Here is a 22,224-nt window from a genome sequence, read left to right on the forward strand (position 1 = left end):
GAAAGGCACGTATTTTCACTTTGGGAAAGCTGTGTGACTCAAAGGGGAACCTGTTGGCAATGGTGAAGCCTACATGTCTGGGTCAGAACCTTGGGAAAATTGCGGTGCAGTGGTAGAGTACATGTTGGATGCCAGTTAAGTGGCTTGCTTTGGTCCTGAAAGGTGCCGAGATTCAAGTTTAAGTTTATTATATCACCAAACAATTGTGAAGTACAACTGGGCAAAACGGCGTTCTTCGTTCCTCGGTGTAAATATATGCAAACACATATATAGACCTAGCACACAGGATTAAGCGATTTATATGCAGTACATATTGTATATAAAATATTGTTAAATAATAGTAGAATTTCAGTGGGATTGTATGAGCAGTTCATCAGTCATTCATCATTCTCAGTGCCCGTGGGAAGAAGCTGATCCTCATCCTGGTGGTGCTGGCTCTGATCCTCCTGTATCTCTTCCCCAACGGGAGCAGCTGAAAGATACTGTGTGTGGGGTGGAAAGGGTCCTCAATGATTTTGCGCGCCCTTTCAGACAGCGATCCCGGTAGATCACACCAGTGATCTCTCTGCCACTCTTATGGACCTGTGCATTGACCTCCGATCCATTTCTCTGCAACAACTACACCACACTGTGATGCAGCCGGCCAGGACACTCTCGATAGAGCTACTGTAGAAGGATGGCATAATGATAGAGCTCCGACACAAGTTGTGGAATCGGCTGACAGAGGATCAGTATTGATACCTCATCCAGGTTCTGGGGTTAGATCTCAATCAGCAGTCTACTCTCCTGAGGAACGAAGGACCGCATTTCTCTTCTTCAGCCAATTTGTGGAAGGTCCATCATCTCCGCTGAGGATCAAGGAGCTCTCCGAACATACAAATGCATAGGTTTATATTCTTTCTTTGGCTTGGCTTCGCAGACGAAGATTTATGGAGGGGGTAAATGTCCACGTCAGTGCAGGCTCGTTTGTGGCTGACAAGTCCGATGCGGGACAGGCAGACACGGTTGCAGCGGTGGCAGGGGAAAATTGGTGGGTTGGGGTTGGGTGTTGGGTTTTTCCTCCTTTGCCTTTTGTCAGTGAGGTGGGCTCTGCGGTCTTCTTCAAAGGAGGTTGCTGCCCGCCGAACTGTGAGGCGCCAAGATGCACGGTTTGAGGCGAGATCAGCCCATTGGCGGTGTTCAATGGGGCAGCACCAAGAGATTTCTTTAGGCAGTCCTTGTACCTTTTCTTTGGTGCACCTCTGTCACGGTGGCCAGTGGAGAGCTCGCCATATAACACGATCTTGGGAAGGCGATGGTCCTCCATTCTGGAGACGTGACCCACCCAGCGCAGCTGGATCTTCAGCAGCGTGGACTCGATGTTGTCGACCTCTGCCATCTCGAGTATTTCGACGTTAGGGATGAAAGCGCTCCAATGAATGTTGAGGATGGAGCGGAGACAACGCTGGTGGAAGCATTCTCGGAGCCGTAGGTGATGCCGGTAGAGGACCCATGATTCGGAGCCGAACAGGAGTGTGGGTATGACAACGGCTTTGTAGACGCTAATCTTTGTGAGGTTTTTCAGTTGGTTGTTTTTTTCCCAGACTCTTGTGTAGTCTTCCAAAGGCGCTATTTGCCTTGGCGAGTCTGTTGTCTATCTCGTTGTCGATCCTTGCATCTGATGAAATGGTGCAGCCGAGATAGGTAAACTGGTTGACCGCTTTGAGTTTTGTGTGCCCGATGGAGATGTGGGGGGGCTGGTAGTCATGGTGGGGAGCTGGCTGATGGAGGACCTCAGTTTTCTTCAGGCTAACTTCCAGGCCAAACATTTTGGCAGTTTCCGCAAAACAGGACGTCAAGCGCTGAAGACCTGGCTCTGAATGGACAACTAAAGCGGCATCGTCTGCAAAGAGTAGTTCACGGACAAGTTGCTCTTGTGTCTTGGTGTGAGCTTGCAGGCGCCTCAGATTGAAGGGACTGCCATCCGTGCGGTACCGGATGTAAACAGCATCTTCATTGTTGAGGTCTTTCATGGCTTGGTTCAGCATCATGCTGAAGAAGATTGAAAAGAGGGTTGGTGCGAGAAGCCTTGCTTCACACCATTGTTAATGGAGAAGGGTTCAGAGAGCTCATTGCTGTATCTGACCCGACCTTGTTGTTTTACGTGCAGTTGGATAACCATGTTGAGGAACATGGGTTTATATGCTCCAATGCTATCTGACCAATCACAAACAGTCTTCTTATGCAGTAAACATTATATCAAGTCAAGTTTATTGTCATCTGATTGTACAAGTACAACCTAATGAAAGTGTTCTCCGAACCTCAGTGCAAAATACGCAGACACACAACCAGACGTAACACACATACAGACAAATAGTACCCAGGCAGGACAAGTATTAGTTCTATAAAAATAAATAAATAAAATTTGTTTAATATTTGTAAATAAATATTATTTTATCCCATCAGCATTAAGCTACACAATGTACATCTACATGTTACATCCTATTATGAACCAATCACAGAGACGTGTTCCCCCTCCCTTCAGGTTCCCCTAATTCTTGTAAGTCATGCGATTTTGGATAAATTAGGGTGAGTGGAGCTTCATCAGCCAGGATGTTGTTGCCAGGCAACACATTAGGGGGCCCCCTCCAGTCCTTAGGTAACTGCAACTATCTCAGCACTCCTCCATGTAAGGATTAACCAGCATCAGGTCTAAACGAGACAGGCCCTTACTTTCATACAGCATTATGACATCAACCAGATTAAAAAGAATCTCAGGGTTGTATCTGTCAAATATAATTTGTTTTCTGCATGATTTGTTTCGGTATAAATGTCATCCAAGATGTAGGGAGAACTAACTTTCCATCTCATGGGTTCTTTCAGGGCAACATAGTTAGCACAATGTGATCGGGGCCTGGGTTCGAATCCCACAAGGAGGGTTTTCCCTGGGGGCTCCAGTTTCCTCCCACCTTTTAAAATGTACCACATATTGTAGGTCAACTGGGTGGCATGGGCTCGTGGGCCGAAATGGCCTGTTACTATGCTTCATGTCCAAATTTAAAATAAAATTCACATACTAAAAATCGGTTTTGGCATCTTAACACATTTGACACTGAAGCCCTTCTTTGGGACTGCATTTGAGGTTTGGGTCAGAGTTCTGAGCTCATCTCATGAGTGAAGCACTCTCCCAACAGATTTGTGAATTGACACCACCCCATCTCAATCTTTACTCAGTGACAAATCCCAGCTTCTTCATATCAATGTGCTTCATTTCTGAAGGTGATGTGGCTAAACGTGATGTGTTTACATTTGTTATCTGTTTACAATTCTTTATTTGTTTACATGTATACGCTGTGTTTTTGCACTACCAGTAAGTGGTAATTCTGCCTCGCCCGCAGGAAAAGGGACCTCAGGGTTGTATGTGAAGTCATGTATGTACTCTGACAGGTTATGTCCAACATTCATTCACCCATGTAAAGAGCACAAGAGTCTAAGATTGCAATGACAAAGAAAGACCAATTAGCACCAAGCAAAGGCCACATGATAACAATGTTATGGGGATCATTCAGGAGCCTGATGGCTGCAGGGCAGAAACTGTCTTTCAGTTCATTGGTCCACACTTTCCCACTCTTAAGCCTTCTCCCCAGTGGGAGGAGGGAGAAGAGAGTGTGATTGGGGATGGAGCTCCCTGATGGAGGAGTGGGAATCTGAAAAGTCACAGACAATTGGCTGCCACCTTGCAACACCTTCAGGCATTTTACACCCCAACTTGGATGGTGCAGCTAGTGGGGCCACTGCCTCTCAGCATCAGAGACCCATATCTGATCCTGACCTCTGTCACTGTCTGTGTGGAGTTTGCAAGTTCGCCTAGTGATTGTGTAGGCTTCTTACAGATGCTCCCATTTCCTCCCACATGCCAAAGACATGTCATTTGGTAGGTTATTTGTCTACTGTAAATAGCCCCTAATATATAGGGGAGTTGTAGAAATCAGAAGGGTTAATTAGAATGGGTTAACAGCCCCTAATATGTAGGTTAATAAGGGTTAACAGCCCCTAATATGTAGGTTAATAAGGGTTAACAGCCCCTAATATGTAGGTTAATAAGGGTTAACAGCCCCTAATATGTAGGTTAATAAGGGTTAACAGCCCCTAATATGTAGGTTAATAAGGGTTAACAGCCCCTAATATGTAGGACAGATGTAGAAATCAGAAGGGTTAATGAGAATGTGGGAAAATAAAAAAAGGGATTAATAAACAAATTCCATTGATAGAAAAATAAGATTAGTGTAATTATCAGTGTGGACTCGAAGGCCCTGGTTCTGTGCTGATTCTCTCAATAGCTGTATGTCCACCCTTGCACAGCAGGTGGAGACAGTTTAGAAGGAATCATGGAATTCAATTTATTCAAGTGTACGAGTTCTGTTACTGGATTTATTAAAGCATGAGTTTTTTGGTGCTTTAAAAAATATTTTGGTAATATTATACTGCCAGGCCATCTCTTTTTATTTCTTCATTCTGGTGAGGAGTGAATATAAAAGTTTCACAAGGGTTACAAAAAGAGAAAGTGAGCAGTACATCACAACCAGAGCAAAAAGCTGAGTCAAAATTAGTTCACGTTTCCACGTGGTTCTGTCCCACCATCACTTTTACAGAGGTCTTTGTCATCTTATGATATATATGAGGGAGTCAGGGGAACATGACCCAGTCCTCATCAAGGGCTCAGTAGTGGAGAGGGTCAAGAACTTTAAATTCCTGGGTGTCAACATCTCTGAGGATCTGTCCTGGAGCCTCCCTGTCGATGCAGTCATGAAGAAGGCTCACCAACGGCTACACTTTGTGAGGAGTTTGAGGAGATTCATGAAGACTCTTGTAAACATCTACAGGTAGACCATGGAGAGCTGGTTGCATCACTGTCTAGTATGGAGGGGCCAACTCTCAAGACAAGAAAAACCTCCGGAGGGTTGTTAATTCAGCCTGCGACATCTCAGGCACAACTTCACTCCATCGAGGACGTCTACAAGAGGTGGTGTCTTAAAAAAGCAGCCTCCATCTTCAATAACTCTCAACACCCAGGCCATGCCCTCTTCACTCTGCTACCATCGGGGAAAAGGTACAGGAGCCCAATGACGAGCACTCAGTGGCCCAAGGACAGCTTCTTCCCCGCTGCCATCAGATTCCTGAAGGAGCAATGAACCATAAACACGGCCTGACTTTTCGAGCACGATTACTTTTATTTTTTATAGTAATGTTGTAAGATGGTTATATGAACATTTGCATTATTGCTACTGCCACAAAACATCAAATTCCATGACAATGAATTGATTCTGATTTGCAAATATAGCATATTATATACACACAGTTATGCCATATATGCTATCTATATAGGCTACATATGCTATTTATCTGCACACACTATTTATTTATATTTCTTTGGCTTGGCTTCACAGACGAAGATTTATGGAGGGGTAATGTCCATGTCAGCTACAGGCTCGTTTGTAGCTGACAGGTCCGATGCGGGACAGGCAGACATGGTTGCAGCGGTTGCAAGGGAAAATTGGTTGGCTGAGGTTGGGTGTTGGGTTTTTCCTCCTTTGTCTTTTGTCAGTGAGGTGGGCTCTGCGGTCTTCTTCAAAGGAGGTTGCTGCCCGCCGAACTGTGAGGCGCCAAGATGCACGGTTTGAGGCGAGATCAGCCCACTGGTGGTGGTCAAAGTGGCAGGCACCAAAAGATTTCTTTAGGCAGTCCTTGCACCTCTTATTTGGTGCACCTCTGTCTCGGAGGCCAGTGGAGAGCTCGCCATATAACATGATCTTGGGAAGGCAATGGTCCTCCATTCTGGAGACATGACCTACCCAGCGCAGTTGGATCTTCAGCAGCGTGGATTCGATGCTGTAGGCCTCTGCCATCTCGAGTACTTCAATGTTGGAGATGAAGTCGCTCCAAAGAATGTTGAGGATGGAGCGGAGACAACGCTGGTGGAAGCATTCTAGGAGCCGTAGGTGATGCCGGTAGAGGACCCATGATTCGGAGCCGAACAGGAGTGTGGGTATGACAATGGCTTTGTAGACGCTAATCTTTGTGAGGTTTTTCAGTTGGTTGTTTTTTTCCCAGACTCTTTTGTGTAGTCTTCCAAAGGCGCTATTTGCCTTGGCTAGTCTGTCTATCTCGTTGTCGATCCTTGCATTCGATGAAATGGTGCAGCCGAGATAGGTAAACTGGTTGACCGTTTTGAGTTTTGTGTGCTCGATGGAGATGTGGATCTTCGCTAGGATTCTCCTAAATAGAATAATACCTAGTGTCGCCGAAAATATTCTCCCAGAATCACAGTGTGGCTTTCGCGCAAACAGAGGAACTACTGACTTTGCCCTCAGACAGCTCCAAGAAAAGTGCAGAGAACAAAACAAAGGACTCTACATCATCTTTGTTGACCTCACCAAAGCCTTCAACACCGTGAGTAGGAAAGGGCTTTGGCAAATACTAGAGCACCTCGGATGCCCCCCAAAGTTCCTCAACATGGTTATCCAACTGCACGAAAACCAACAAGGTCGGGTCAGATACAGCAATGAGCTCTCTGAACCCTTCTCTATTAACAATGGCGTGAAGCAAGGCTGCGTTCTCGCACCAACCCTCTTTTCAATCTTCTTCAGCATGATGCTGAAACAAGCCATGAAAGACCTCAACAATGAAGACGCTGTTTACATCCGGTACCGTACGGATGGCAGTCTCTTCAATCTGAGGCGCCTGCAAGCTCACACCAAGACACAAGAGCAACTTGTCCGTGAACTACTCTTTGCAGACGATGCCGCTTTAGTTGCCCATTCAGAGCCAGCTCTTCAGCGCTTGACGTCCTGCTTTGCGGAAACTGCCAAAATGTTTGGCCTGGATGTCAGCCTGAAGAAAACTGAGGTCCTCCATCAGCCAGCTCCCCACCATGACTACCATTTATTTATATATATATATATATATATATATATATATATATATATATATATATTACATATATATGTACATATGTGATTATTATGTTCTGTATTGTATGTATGCGTGTGCACAGAGGTCTGGAGAAACGCTGTTTTGTTGGGTTTTATATGTACAGTCAGATGATAATAAACAAACTAATCAAGAAGATACCAAACTCTGCCTTAAATCTACCCAATAACTTTGCCTCTACAGCCATCTGTGGCAACGAATTCCACAGATCCACCTCCCCTCCTGGCTGAAGAGATGTCTCATCTGTTCTAAAGGGATAGCTTTTTATTCTGAGGTTGTGCCCTCTGGTCCTTGGCTCCCCCACTAATGCAAGTTATTTTCAGGGAGGGATGAGAATTGACCGGGTCTCAATGTTAACAAGGAACTACAGCTGAGAGTACATTCTCTATGGAGGAAGTGAACAGGCCCAGTCACCTGATGCCTTCGAGGTCAGATAGCATTAGCAGCGCAGATAGATTGGGGTGATCTGCAGGCTTCAACTAAAGTGTGAAGCAATTGCAATTAATGCCACCCTCCCTCAAGGACCTTGAACAATGCTGGATGAGGAAAGAGTCAATAGAAATATCAGAGGCCGATAGTGGCCTTGTGAAACACTATTACAGCGCCAGCGACCAGGGTTGGAGTACCTCGCTGTCAGCGTGGGTTTCCTCCCTCTGTTCAAAATGTACAAGGCTTGGAGGTCAATTGGGTGTAATTGGGCAGCATGGGCTCGTGGTTAGAAAGGCCTGTTATGTATGTCCAAATTTAAATTTTTTAAAGAAGTTGAGCAAATGAAAATCAAGTATCAGGTTGCCACGGGCTATCTGAGTGGATGATAGAACAGGAGTGAGGGATAGAATGAGCAATATCTGATTATCGTCATGTTAACAGAGACAGTCCTCTGATTCCACGCTGACCATCAAGCGCCCATTCACGCTAATCCTGCACGTCGCTGAATTCCCATCAACTCTCCCAATGCCTCCCATGGTCTTGATGCAGGGTCTCGACCCAAAATGTTGGCACTTCCTTCTCACCCCCACGGATGCTGCTGGGTCCTTCAGTGGTTTGTTTTTCTGCTCTAGATTGAGTAACTGTCGTCTCTCGCGTCTCCACCCACTCCCCCCATTGTTGAGTGACAGGGTAGTACCACCAGAGAAAAAGAAGGTGCAAATGTCACACATGGGTGGCACGGCTAATGCCATGCTGTTACAGTGCCAGTGACCAGAGTTCCAATCCTGCACTGTCTGTTAGGAGTCTGCACGTTTCCCAGTGTCTACGTGGATTTCCTCTGGGTGCTTTGGTTTTCTCCTACTGCTTAAAACCTAACGGGGGTTGTAGGTCAATTGGGTGAATTGAGCACGTAGGCAGAAAGGGCCTGTTACCATGCTGTATGCATGACCCATCATGCCAATGTTCACACAGTCAGTCCCCAAGCTGCCTTCCAAGGTGAGTACTGCCAGCATCATGTACCCCAACCTGGGCATCAGTCTATACTGTCCAGCATTGGCAATGTTTTCTGCTTTTTTGGTTTAAGTACAGGTATACCCCACTTAACGAATAATCACTTTACGCAAATTTGCTTTTACGAAGAAACCGGTATTCGTTTTTATGAAAGGATTTTTGCTTTTTCAAAAGCAGCGAGCCAAAATAGAGGCTGCGCGCAAATCCCAAGGAGCTCCTTCCCTGGGAACTACAATGAGATGTCAATAGATAGATGACCCTCTTTTCTCTCTCTCTCTCTCCGACATCCCAGTCTTCTGTACCTCCCATCCAGTGGGTAAATGAAATGTATAAACTTCACTAGGGTTGGTTTAACCCCCCCACTATGGACTGAAGAAACAGGTGTGTGTTCCTCATATGTCCGGGGCGGCACTGAGCCGGGGGGAGGGCGGGCAGGGTCTCTGACCGGAGAATACTAGAAGGTTCAAAAATTAAATTTCTACTTTATTGGCTGTGTATTTTTCATATCATTCCTGCTTTTAATAAATACCTGTATTAGTGTTATTTGAGGTTTTGTGTGTTATTTGCTGGGGTTTTTTTGGGGTCTGGGAACGCTCAAAAATTTTGCCCATAGAAATCGATGGTCATCACTTCTTCACGACACCTGAGGAACACTCCAGTTTCGGTAAGCGGGGTATACCTGTACCCTCTTCCTTCTGACACCAACCTAGTCCTCTTCGATTCCAGGATGATGGATTCGTTTGAGAAAGGAAGATGACAAATAGTAAGCAGAGACCCCCCCCCAGGGAAGATGCTGCCAACAACTTCATAACAGATGGCTTGATATATTGAACAATAATTTGACATAAAATCAAGTGTAACCTATTGGAGATTCAGCACCTCATGAGATAATACAAAACCCCAGTAGAAGCAAAGTTGCTCTATGCAAAAAAAAAATGCAAACTTCTTTGGATTCACCCCAACACCTCAGTGACGAACAGCACTGGCTCATGCTGAGGTTCTCATTGCAGGCAGACTGCAAGTTGTGACCGAAAAGTCGCAAGTATTGATGGTCCTTTATATTTCTACGAGACGTACAAATAGACCATTCTGCCCATTGAATCAGTGTTAGTCCTCATTAAACGGCAAAGAGTTTAATGATTCATGAGGATATTACTGGAGGGCTTGTGTCACGAGGAGAAGCTGGGGCGTTTTCCCCTGGGGCACAGGAGGCCAAGGGGTGACCTGATAGAGGTATATTAAATCATGAATATGGTGGATGATCACAGTCCTTTTCCCAGAGTAGGGGACTCTAAAAGAGAGAGGGTAAACTTTTTCACACAGAGGCTGGTGGGTACATGAAATGAGCGGCCAGAGGAAGCTGTAGAGGTGGTTACCAGTTATGATGTTTAAAAGATATTTAGACAGGTACAGTAAAATCTCCATTATCTGGAATTCAAGCAACCAGCAAAAAAATAAGTAAACAAATACTAAAGTTTAATATTGGCGCACCTCGCAGTCAGTTCACCAATCTCGCAACACACAATCTCAAGCAACCAGCAAATTCACTTATCCGATATCCACCAATCCCCATAGGTACCGGATAACTTTTTTAATGGTATATGGATAAGAAAGGTTTAGAGGGAATATGAGCATATGGGACTAGCTTAGGAAGGCAATGTGGTCAACAAAGAACCTTCTTCCATCCTGTATAACTCTATCCTATTCCCCTACTTATCTCCCTGTAAACTATTCATTCTCATATGCCCACGATCATCCCACCCCGCCCCCCCCAACTCCATTCCATTCTACTCACAACAGGGGTCATTCACTGTGGTAAATTAACCAACCAGCACATCTTTAGGATGCAGGAGGGAACTGGAGTACCCGGAAGAAATCCAGAGAGAACAGGTCAACTCCTTGCACAGAATTCCAAAGAATCACAATTCTTTTTTAAAAAACGGTGTTAAATGTTCAATCATTTACCTTGACTCTTTCCCTTCATTCTGAACTCTTCAGCTGAGGCAAGAACCTCTTGCTATCCTGTCTGTTCAAAATCCATCATCCAGATTATCTTCCAAGCTCCAGATCATTGGCCCATTTTTTATCCAAATCTCTCTTCATGCGACAGCTCCTCATCGCAGGAACCAAAACTGAATTTCATTTAAATCAGTCGTTCTCAACCTTTTTCTTTCTACTCACATACAACTTTAAATATTCCCTATGCCATCGGTGCTCTGTGATTAGTGAGGGATTGCTTAAGGTGGGATGTGGGTGGAAAGAAAAAGTTTGAAAACCACTGTTTTAATCATACCTCATTGACTCATTATGTGCATGGTTGCATAACTCCACAAGAAATGGGCCAACGACAATTTTTCTCAAGCAAAATATTTCAGTAACAATTGGGTCGAGAGCAGTGGTTCTCAACCTTCCCTTCCCACTCACATCCCACCTTAAGCGATTCCCTACTCACAGAGGACCGATGACAATAGGGATGAAAAAGTGATATGCGAGTGGAAAGAAAACAGTTGAGAACCACTGCTTTAAATATACCCTTCCTCATGCAGGGTATTCCAGGTAGGATCTTTCCCCCTTTCCTCATTTAACCCGATTTTTCTATTCTTTCCCCACTCCTGCTAATATGGATTCCCTCTAAATTCATCTCTGCTGTTCAGTTCAGTTCATTGTGGCAAGTTCCTTACTCTCAAAACTCCCTGGATAAAGAATTCAATTTTACTGGTCGCCAGCATATTTATTTGCAAGATTCATCTACAAGTGAAAACTTTTATGCACGCTTTTAAAAGTTTAAAAGCTGTGAGAAGGAATGTGGGGAGAATAAATTGGGGTTAGTGTAGGATAGCGGTTCTCAACCTTTTTTCCCTGCTTGCATACAAAGTTAAGTAATCCCTTACTAACCAGAGCACCTAGTAGGGATTATTTAACTTTGTATGTGAGTGGGGAAAAAAGGTTCAGAATCACTGGTGAAGGATGTATGGGTTTGTGCGAGCTGGGACTTGGTGGGTTGAATGCCCTGTATCTAGGTGCACTGCGACATCCCTAATCTTCTCCTTTCTTGAGAAGGACCAGTGTTAAATTAAGACGGTGCTGGAGACGGGGTTATGGCTCGTACTTTCCCTCCTTTCTGATTTCTCATGCCACACATCGCTTTCAATTGGAGAGGTTGGGGCAAATAATCCAATCTTAGCTCTTTGCTGAAATCAAGGTCACGTGGGACCACTCTTCCTCCATGTGGAAGTGCACAGCTAACCTTCATCCAATCATTCTGTGGGCTCTGCTCAGACTGGGGAGTGGCTGACGTTCAGGACCTGATCTACTTGGAGCACAAGATGATTCGACAGAACTGACTAGAAGCATGAATGGCGCTGATGAGTAAATAAGACAAATGACTACATCCCATGCTCAGAACCCAGAGAACACACTTATGGTGATTAACACAGGAACCAAAAGCCACACAGGCTTTTTGTTAAATGCATGCAAGATGTTGTGCTAATTGGTTAGGCCAACAATGACAGAGAGAGAGCGAGAGATCAATAGTTTTACAATTACAAACACACACGGTTTAAGATCATACAATGGGCTAAAACCACACAGAAATGCTGGAGGAACTCAACAGCTTTCATAGGAGGTAAAGATAAATTACTAACATTTTGGGCCTGAGCCCTTCTTCAAGGAATAGTCAAAGAAATGGAAGGCGTCAGAATAAAGACTGAAGATTGGTCAGGGAGGGACCCAGACCAACAAAAGGGTTAATTGGATATGATAAGAGGAGAGGTGAGAGGGTGCGCAAATTTAAGTTTTTGGCAGTTACTATATCAGAAGATCTTTCATGGACCCAACACACCAAAGGCATCTTGAAGAGAGCACGTCAGTTCCTCTACTTTGTAGAGGTTTGGTATGACACGAGAAACCCTGGGAAATTTCTGCGGAGGTGTGCTGACCAGCTGCATCACACTCTGGTATGGGGATGAGCAGAAAACTCTCCAAAAAGGTAGTGGATGCAGCCCAGGACATCACAGGCAAAACAACCTCCCCACTATCGAGAACATCTGCAGGGAATGTTGCCGTCAGAGAGCAGCAGCAATCATCAAAGCCCCACACCACCCAGCACACCCTCTGTTCTCACTGCTGCCATCAGGAAGGAAGTATAAGGGCCACAAGACTTGTACCACCAGGTTCAGGAACAGCTGCTATTCCTCCACCATCAGACTCCTCAACAACAAACTCAATCATGAACTCATTTTGGACTCTTACTTGTGCACTTTATTAGATTTTTAAAAAATTCTCTCTGCATTGCCCAGTTTGCTTACATTTGTTTTCTGTTTACAGTTCTTTATATGTTTACGCTGTGCAGCTTTTTTGCCGCGCCTGCAGGTAAAAGAATCTTAGGGTTGTATGAGATGACAAGTCTGTACTCTGACAATAAATCGAAATTGATTTTGGCTCTGTGAAATGGGCTAATGGGCTAAATCCTCACATTGCCCCAGGGGTCCCAAACAGTTTTTCTCCGTTCCTCAATCCCAAAGGGTCCATATTTTCCAACCGCTGGAAATATGTAACAGTAAAGTGGTCAATCTGTAAACACACTGGAACTCAACCCTTCCCTTGCCCAGGGAGTGAGTGAGTGGACTCAACAGTAACGGTTGTTACCAAGCCATCAGCTCAAGGAAATGGTTCATCCCATGAAATGGAATTAGAGGTAGATAATGCTTGTAAGAAGTTCTGAAGGTCATGGGATGGTTTAAGCCACTCCCAATGGAACTCTGGGACAGGCTGGAGACCAAGGACCTACAATGCATCTTCTCAAATGTGCATTCCCAATTGTGCTAGAGGGGCTGGTGAGAAGTCAAGGGGTGAGTTAATAACTCAGGACACTGAGGGTTTGGAATTAACCAGGTTAAATTTAACCTCCTAGAGGAGAGAGAAATTAGGTAGGTGGACCCAGATCAAGATGGAAATCGAGCTGGTACGTGTAATAGGCAGGACAGTTAGTTCCTTTGATAAGTTTGAATGGAACAGCATAGAAGTGCAGGAGGTAGAGCCTCTGCCTTTCAGCTCCAATGACCTGTGTTCAGTTCACACGCGTGGTGCTGTCTACAGGATATCTGCAGGTTCTTCTGAGTCTGTGTGGGTCTTCACCAAGTGCACTTGTTTGCTCCCTCACCCCAGTGATGTTAATGGGCTACCATAAAACTGTCCATCAAGTGGGTGGGTGTCAGAATACTGGAGAAGCTAACAGGAAAGTGGGGAGAAGTGACTGCAAAAAGATGTTCGATGGGTGGCATGAATTCGATGGTCACTTCTCCATGGTGTGCCTGGGGGTGGGAAATAAGAGGAGGAATAAATCAACTCCCTTGACTGCTCTGTAACTGCAACAGGATGTGCTCTGGAACAAATGATTTCTACAGAAGGGGAGTTGGCCTCCTGACATTTACTGGAATCAAGGTGAAGAAAAACAAGTTGTTTTGAGACCTGAGTGACATCTACAGGAAGCTTAATATTGTAAGTACTGAACAAGAAAAAAAGTTAGTCGAGACTAATGGATCTCAGTGGGTGTTGTGGACTGGAACGCTTTCTAATCACTCACACGAAAGAAGTAAAATACTAAAGTCTGCAGACACTGTGGTTGAAGTAAAAAACATAAACTCTGGAGAAACTCAGCAGGTCAAAGATCAGTGAACCGGTGCAGACTCGAAAGGCCAACATGGCCTGCTTCTGCTCCGTAAATGGTTATATGGTTATGGTTATAAGGTCCTTTATGTAGCGCTTAAGTACTGAAGAAGGGCTCAAACCCTACAAGGAATGTCCAGTAAGAATGTGTTAATAGCGCAAACAATTGCAGCCTTGGCTATTACTTCTGAAATTTCTCCAGGAATTCAAAGTAAACTTGTTTCTGAGGGGCCGAGGCCGGGACGAAATGCCCTCCTGGGTGCGTGAGGACCACAGGGTTCACGAAGGACGTGGAGAGCTGCTGGCTCAGCTCCCCAGGAATGACCCGGTCTGTTTCACCAAACACATGCAGAGAAGGAAGAGCAATGGGCTCTTCGTAGAAGTGGCCATGCAGCCTGCACCTGCTCCTGAAGCCAGCGACAAGGATGGCAAAATTAAACTGGAATCTGGGGTCTCCCTGCTGCCTGAGGGCACAGATCATAGATACCAGAGCTGCCCCTTGGCTGAAACCCATGATACCGTCGAATGGGCCCAACTCAATCATGGCTTTGGCAATGGTCTCCAGCGATTCTTCCAGTCCTCTGCAGGACTCCACATGGTCCAAAGCATTAAAACTCTCCTCCTCTGGGTTTGAGAACCACCAACCTCGACTATCTCCCTCGCTATCCACCGCTTGAGCTCCTAAGAGAATGAGACAGAACACATTCTCAATGCGAGTCAAAGTATTTCCACCAAACTACAATTTTTTAATTTGAGATACTTGCTTCTAGGGTGCAGGTGGGACCATCAAGGCAATAATTACTGTGATTCTCAAGGCCTCTCCAAGGCTGTAGTATGAAATGTTTAAAGCAGGGGTGAGGGTGCAAATTCAGAGGTGATAGGATAGGTGCTGTTCTTCATCCAGAGTGATAAAAACCTGAAATGCACTGCTTGAGAGAGTGTCTGAACTGGGACACAGAGCATTCAAGATAAGTCTAGACCATTCATTTTCTATGACTCTCCCCTTCCTCCAACCCCCAGGGTCCACAGCACATTTAAGTATAAACCTTATTTTTCTCTTTAGTGCTTTTTTTTGCAATCTGTAGAAGTGAGGAAGAAACCAAAACTTGACCGTTTCACGGGGAAGGGGGCCTGTGAAGCTTTGAGCAGAATCCCAGGGTGGGGGTCATAACTGAAATATGATTGAGAATGGCTGGTCTTGACTAACACTTGGGCTATGGACCGTGCGCTGGGTGATGTGATTAACGTGGACTTTGGGCTGAATGGCCTGCTTCCTCAAGGCACCATTCTATGAATCGTCAGATTGATACTAGGGCTAAAAGAGCTGCACAGATTGGATCCATAATCTCTTAAATATAAATTCAGTCTCCAAGAAGAGTGTTAAAGATATTTAAAGAGCCTATAATTGAAAACATTTCCTCAGGCAGCACAAGGTGGCAAAACAATAAATTGAGAGCTAGACTTTCCTATAAAACTGTATTCAAGTAAAAAAAGTGTGGGGGAATTAATAAACAATTAATAAACAATTAATTGGCGCTCAACGTCATACAAGACGTACAAGTATGGGTGGCATGGTTAGCGCAAAGCTGTAACAGCGCCAATGATCCGGGTTCAAATCCGGCGCTGTCTGTAAGGAGTTTGTACATTCTTCCTGTGTCTGCGTGGGTTTCCTCTGGAGCTCCAGTTTCCTCCAAGTAGATTTGGAAAAGAGTTGAAGATTAACTGGGGTATTTGGGCAGCATTGGGTTGTAGGCTGAAAGAGCCCGTTACCGTGCTGTAAGTCTACATTTAAATTTAAAAAAAAGACATCTTCCTGAAGTTTAGCTAACAAACAGCGACCATCTAACAGAAATGGCGAATTGGCTACCTTCTCTTCCTTGTTTCCGAATCCCTCTCATGCATGACAAACTCTTCCAGCTGTTCACTCTCTGAGATCTCCGCACTCCTCCAATTCTCATCTGGTAGTGCCCCAGTTTCGTTCAGTCCACAACAGGTGCTTTCAGCTCCAGAATTCCCTCCTTCGCCCTCTTCCCTTTTCTGTAAGATGCCCCTTAGAATCTCATCCTTCTGATAATTCTTTCAATCATATCTTCATGCAGCTCAGTGTTAAAACTCCTGTGAAGTATCCTGGAACAGTTTTATTAGTGGAGGTAGTGGGTCTTGCTGTCAAGTTCAGTTATCAGTGTGTGTTCCATGCTGGACAGTTGCAGGCAGAAGGGACACTTATGGGGGTCCCAGTGTCAGACAGGACTGCAGAATCTTTTCAACAGGTCGGTCAATGTTTCTGGTTGGACAGCCATAAAATGTGACTGCATGGAGTTCGGGGCAGTAGATTTGGGAAATGGGTGAGGAGGAACTGCTACTCTCAGAGAGCAATGAATCTGTGGAATTATCTGACCAAGGAAACAGTAGAGGCTGCTTTACAGAAAATTTCAGTACAGGCCCTTCAGCTGTCTTTGTTGTGCCAACCTATAAAAATCTACTCAAACTGAACCTTCCCAACCTCACATCCATAATTCTCTATTTTTAACTACAGTCTAAGAGTCTTTTAAATACCCCCATTGTACCAGCTTCCACCACCACCTCCAGCAATACATTCCAGGCATCCACTACACTGTATAAAAAATCTTACCCCTGACATCTTCCCTAAACTTTCCTCCCCTTCATCCGATACAGATATTCTCTGGTGTTTGCTGCTCTCGTCCCAGGAAAAAGATACTGACTCTCCACCCTATTCTCCAATCTTAAACACCTGTTAAGTCATCTCTCATCCTTCTTTGCTACAACGAGAAAAGCTCTGTTAACCTTGCCCCATAAGACACCTTATCCAATCCGGGCAACATCCTGGTAAATAATCTCTGTGCCCTCTCCACAACTTCCACATCCTTCCTATAATGAGGTGACCAGAACTGAATACAATATTCGAAGTGTGGTGTAACCAGAAATTTATAGAGCTGCAATATTACATCACGAACCCATAACCATTGAATGAGATCATTTAAAATACAGCTAGATAGGTTTTTACATAGTTGAGGAATTCAGAGTTACAGGGAAAAGGCAGGTTGGTTGAGTCCACAGCCAGATCAGCCATGATCTTGCTGAAGGGTGAGAAGGATTGACTGGATTGATGGCCAACAGTCCTGAAACAAAGACGTTCCATTCCTCCCCAAAGATGCTGCCTCGGCCTGCTGAGTCCCTCATGATCTTCAGCACTACCGTCCAGGGTCGGCCTCAACGTGAAGGGACAAAAAGCTTCTTTGTGATCCAATGAAAGTACTTAAACCCTGCCCATTCCTGGGACCCCCTACCCCCTCTCGTCTTGGGACTCTCTGCCCCTTTCTCCCCCTCCCCCGGGACCCCAGCCCCCCCCCCCCGGACTTCCTTCCACTCCCTCCCCGGACCCCCCGCCCCTCCTCTCCCCCCCCCCCCGGACTTCCTTCCACTCCCTCCCCGGACCCCCTGCCCCTCCTCTCCCCCCCCCCCCCCCGCCCTCACTTACCGTCCCCGGCAGCAGCCAGCGGCTGAGGCGGGACTCTGAGCGGCGCTGACACGTAGAAGAGCTCGGCCCGTTTCCTCAGCAGCTTCCGCAGGGAACCGGTCCGCTCCCGAAAACTCCTCTCGTTCTGCCGGTAGCCGTGCACGCAAACGATCCGCAGCAACGGAGCCATTACCCGAACGACAGCAACGGCTGGGCGAGGCGGCCGGCCAATCCTGTCCGGCTGGGCGCCCAGAGTTGGGGTAAAGGTTCCGGGTCCTTCCTTCACCGACACCAATTCAGTCTCTTCAATCCGATCATTCAGAATGATACTTCCTAATTTTTTTGGTCTCTCTGCAAGGATAAAGAATTAAGCATTTGACAGATTTACATCACACTGAGCAATATCTCCTCTTCCCAAGAGCACTGAGAGTTCCTGAGGTTGGATATTTCCACAGAAGGAATTGAACACTAAAAGCTCATCTGATGATTTATTGTGACTTTAGAAATTCTCTCCATCTTTAAACAGGTTCGTCTGAGATGGTTTGAATCACATTCCCTTCCTTCGTGTACATTTATGTTAATTTTCGTGCCTTGTATTGTGGATTTGCTCTCTCATTATTGTACTACCAATCAACCATGATCAGACTGAGAGTGGTGATTAATAGGCTTTAACTGCCTTAAAGTGTCAGCACAGCTGTAGCGGTATAGCGGTACGCTTGGAGGGAGTGGGCAGAACCAGTGCTAACAGCTCTCGTCTTGTGATAGCAACTAGTTATTACAGCCACATTGAAACATAGAAGATAGGAGCAGGAGTAGGTCATTCGGCCCTTCGAGCCTGCTCCGCCATTCAATGAGATCATGGCTGATCTTAAAGTTCAGTACCCCGTCCCTGCCTTCTCTCCGTAACCCCTAATTCCCTTATACTGAAGAAATAGATCTTATTCCCTCTTAAATATATTCAGTGAACCTGCCTCTACTGCTCTCTGTGGCAATGAATTCCACAGATTCACCACCCTCTGGTTAAAGAAATTCCTCCTCATCTCAGTTCTAAATGGTTTGCCTATTATCCTCGAACCACGGCCCCGTGTTCTGGACTCCCCCACCATTGGAAACATCCCTTCCGCATCCATTCTGTCCAGTCCTGCCAGAATTTAATAGGTCTCTATGAGATTCCCCTCTCAATCTTCTAAACTCCAGCGAGTACAATCCCAAATTGCGCAATCTTTCCTCATAAGTTATTCCTGCCATTCCAGGGATCAGCCTGGTGAATCGCCTCTGCACTCCCTCCATTGCAAGAACATCCTTCCTCAGATAAGGTGACCAAAACTGCACACAATACTCCAGGTGAGGTCTCACCAAGGCTCTGTACAGCTGCAGTAAGGTATTCTTATTCCTATACTCAAACCCTCTTGATATGAAGGCCAACATACCATTTGCCTTTTTAACCGCCTGCTGTACCTGCATGCTCGCCTTCAGTGACTGGTGCACAAGAACCCCTAGGTCTCTCTGCATTTATGCCATGAGGCATAATGATTCAACAGAACTTGGGCCTACTGAGAAGCCCTGGCCTCCTCAATGTACCTACATCATGAGGTCATTCACACTTCAGATGTCATGATGCCAGGTCATATATTAAGCCTGATAGCACGTCAATAAATGCTTCTATTCTTCTCTGGCTGACAACTTCAGGTGAGGTCTTGTTATTCCTAACTCTTCAACATGATGACGTATGAGCACAAACATCATCCATCACACTGGCTCAGTTCCAAGGCACATACTGAGTGGGGTGTTTGGGCATAACAGTCTTTATGGGCATATCTGGAGGGAGGAGTCACAGGTTCAGGAGGGTGGGCCCAGCCCATACATCTATATACATAAAGGTAGCACCCCAATCACACTCATACACACTCTCTCTCTCTCAGTAAATACAACAGCCAATTCCCACACAGCAACCTGACGCCATTAATGACCACTTTGCAGTGATGTTTAATGAAGGATACTGACTGTTAACACGATGTTAGGGACATAATGCCATCCTGTACCTTTTACATCTACTTCATAGTTGAAGGGGTATTGGTTTAACATCAGATTCAAAAGATGGCATATCAAGAATGCAACATCCCCTCAGGAACTGCATGGAAATGTCAGCCAAGTTCAAGTCATATAATTTTATTTACAACACAGGGGAAGCTGATTCTGACCATTTAAACCTGTACCATCCAATTTGTGATGTTTCTTTTATTGCAATAAAGAAACTCAGGCTCTTTTAAAACAAAAGAGACTCGAGACTTTATAGACTCAAGACCATGTGGAGGCATCCATCTTTTTTTAAATAATTTTTTTTTCACTGTGAACCATATCAAGCAAAATATATAGAAACGCTTCTCATTGAATATAAACAGTGGCATTTTCTCCTTTTTTCCCCCCCCTACCCTCCCTCCCCCCTTGCCACCCCCCTCCAAAACCAATAAATATTCAACATACACAATACAATAAAACCATAAAACAATATCTTCACACAATGAAAAATAAACAAGAAAAATGTGTCATCTACTTTTACACACTGAATCAAGTTGTTTTGTCTTCTTATCATTTTAGAGGGTGGAGGTCTGAGGCAAGCCCTCTCTGTTATGTTCCATGTATGGTTCCCAAATTTGTTCAAATAATATGACTTTTTAAAAATTATATGTTATTTTTTCCAATGGAATACATTTATTCATTTCTATGTACCATTGGGGTATTCTCAGGCTCTCTTCCATTTTCCAAGTTGACATTGTACAATTTTTTGCTACTGCTAAGGCTATCATAATAAATCTTTTTTGCACTTTATCCAATTTGACGCCTAATTCATTACTTCTTATGTAACTTAGAAGAAAGATCTCTGGATTTTTTGGTATGTTTTTTTTTGTGATTTTATTTAATATCTGATTTAGATCTTCCCAAAAAATTTTCACTTTCGTACATGCCCAAATTGCATGTACTGTTGTTCCCATTACCTTCTTAAAGTGAAAACATCTATCTGATTACGTTGGATCCCATTCTTTTAACTTTTGAGGCGTGATATATAACCTGTGTAACCAATTATACTGTATCATGCGTAACCTTGTGTTTATTGTATTCTTCATAGTTCCAGAACATAACTTTTCCCATGCTTCATTTTTTATCTTTATGTTTAAATCCTTTTCCCACTTTTGTTTAGGTTTATAGCTTATTTCATCATTTTCCTTCTCTTGCAGCTTAATGTACATGTTCGTTATAAATCTTTTAATTATCATGGTGTCTGTAATCACATATTCAAAGTTGCTTCCTTCTGGTAATCTCAGTCTGTTTCCCAATTTATCCTTTAATAAGCTTTCAGTTGATGATATGCAAACATTGTACCATGAGTTATTCCATATTTGTACTTCAACTGTTCAAATGTTAATAAATTATTTCCCAAAAAACAATTTTCTATTCTTTTGATTCCTTTTCTCTCCCATTCTCTAAAGGAAAGGTTATCTATTGTAAAAGGGATTAGTGGGTTTTGTGTCAATAACAATTTTGGTATTTGATCATTCGGTTTTTTTTTCCTTTCTATGTGGATCTTCTTCTATATATTAAGTAAATGATGCAACACTGGTGAGTTTTTATATTGCACCAGCTTTTCATCCCACCTATAAAGTATATGTTCCGGTACCTTCTCCCCTATTTTACCTAGTTCCATCTTAGTCCAGTCTGGTTTTTCCCTTGTCTGGTAAAAATCTGATAAATACCTTAATTGTGCGGCTCTATAATAATTTTTAAAGTTTGGTAACTGCAAACCACCTTGGTTATACCTCTCTGTTAATTTATCTAACACTACCCTCGGTTTCCCCCCTTTCCATAAAAATTTCCTTATTATTCTCTTTAGTTCATTAAAGAATTTGTCTGTTAAGGGAATTGGCAACAATTGAAATAAGTATTGTATTCTTGGCAAAACATTCATTTTAATGCAATTTACCCTCCTTGGTAATTCTTTCCAATGTTCTAAGTCTTCCTGCAATTTCTTTATTAGTGGCTGATAATTTAGTTTGTACAAGTGGCTTAAGTTATTATCTAACCTGATCCCTAGGTATCGGATTACTTGTGCTTGCCATTTAAATGGTGATTCTTTTTAAAATTCTGTATAGTCTGTGTTACTCATTGGCATCACTTCACTTTTATTTGCATTGATCTTGTACCCCGATATTTCTCCATATTCCTTCAATTTCTTATATAATTCTTTTATTGATATCTCTGGTTCTGTTAGGTATACTATGATGTCATCTGCAAATAAGCTGATTTTATACTCCTTCTCCTTTATTTTTATCCCTTTTATTTTATTTTCAGTTCTTATCAGTTCTGCCAATGTTTCTATTGCTAAGGTGAACAATGAGGGGGATAATGGACATCCATGTCTAGTTGACCTACTTAATTTAAATTGGCTCGATACATATCCATTTACTGTTACCTTTGACAATGGTCCATTATACAATGCTTTAATCCAATTAATATATTTTTCTGGTAGATTGAACCTCTGTAATACTTTAAATAAATAGTTCCACTCTACTCTGTCAAAGGCCTTTTCTGCATCTAATGCCACAGCCACTGTTGGCTTCTTATTTCCTTGAACTACATGAATTAGATTAATAAGTTTACAGACATTATCCAAT

At 43.9% G+C, this 22,224-nt stretch overlaps 2 protein-coding genes across 2 annotated transcripts in view; both read right to left on the minus strand.

Annotated features, from left to right (window-relative positions):
- Nucleotides 1-17,660, minus strand: part of trim37 (tripartite motif containing 37) — a 128,766-nt gene extending 111,106 nt beyond the window's left edge. Inside the window, exon 1 of the mRNA XM_069911765.1 lies at nt 17,576-17,660. The gene's annotated coding sequence lies outside the window, so the exon portion shown is untranslated. The remainder of the gene's footprint in view (nt 1-17,575) is intronic.
- On the minus strand, nt 12,656-17,752 carry ovca2 (OVCA2 serine hydrolase domain containing). Its single transcript, XM_069911799.1, has 2 exons — nt 17,576-17,752; nt 12,656-14,757 (listed from the first exon to the last, which is right to left on the minus strand). The coding sequence occupies exons 1-2, from the start codon at nt 17,742-17,744 to the stop codon at nt 14,258-14,260; spliced, it is 669 nt and encodes a 222-aa protein (XP_069767900.1). The 5' UTR covers nt 17,745-17,752; the 3' UTR covers nt 12,656-14,257.
- Nucleotides 17,753-22,224: the final 4,472 nt, after the last annotated feature.

The sequence above is a fragment of the Narcine bancroftii genome, chromosome 14 (assembly GCF_036971445.1).
Source record: "Narcine bancroftii isolate sNarBan1 chromosome 14, sNarBan1.hap1, whole genome shotgun sequence".
NCBI lineage: Eukaryota > Metazoa > Chordata > Chondrichthyes > Torpediniformes > Narcinidae > Narcine > Narcine bancroftii.

Excerpts from the sequence above, each read along its gene's own strand:
- ovca2 (XM_069911799.1), bottom strand. The coding sequence starts at position 17,744 with ATGGCTCCGTTGCTGCGGATCGTTTGCGTGCACGGCTACCGGCAGAAC. Across the intron at positions 14,758-17,575 it reads GCTGGCTGCTGCCGGGGACG|GAGCTCAAGCGGTGGATAGC; the intron begins GTAAGTGAGGGC and ends TCATTCTCTTAG.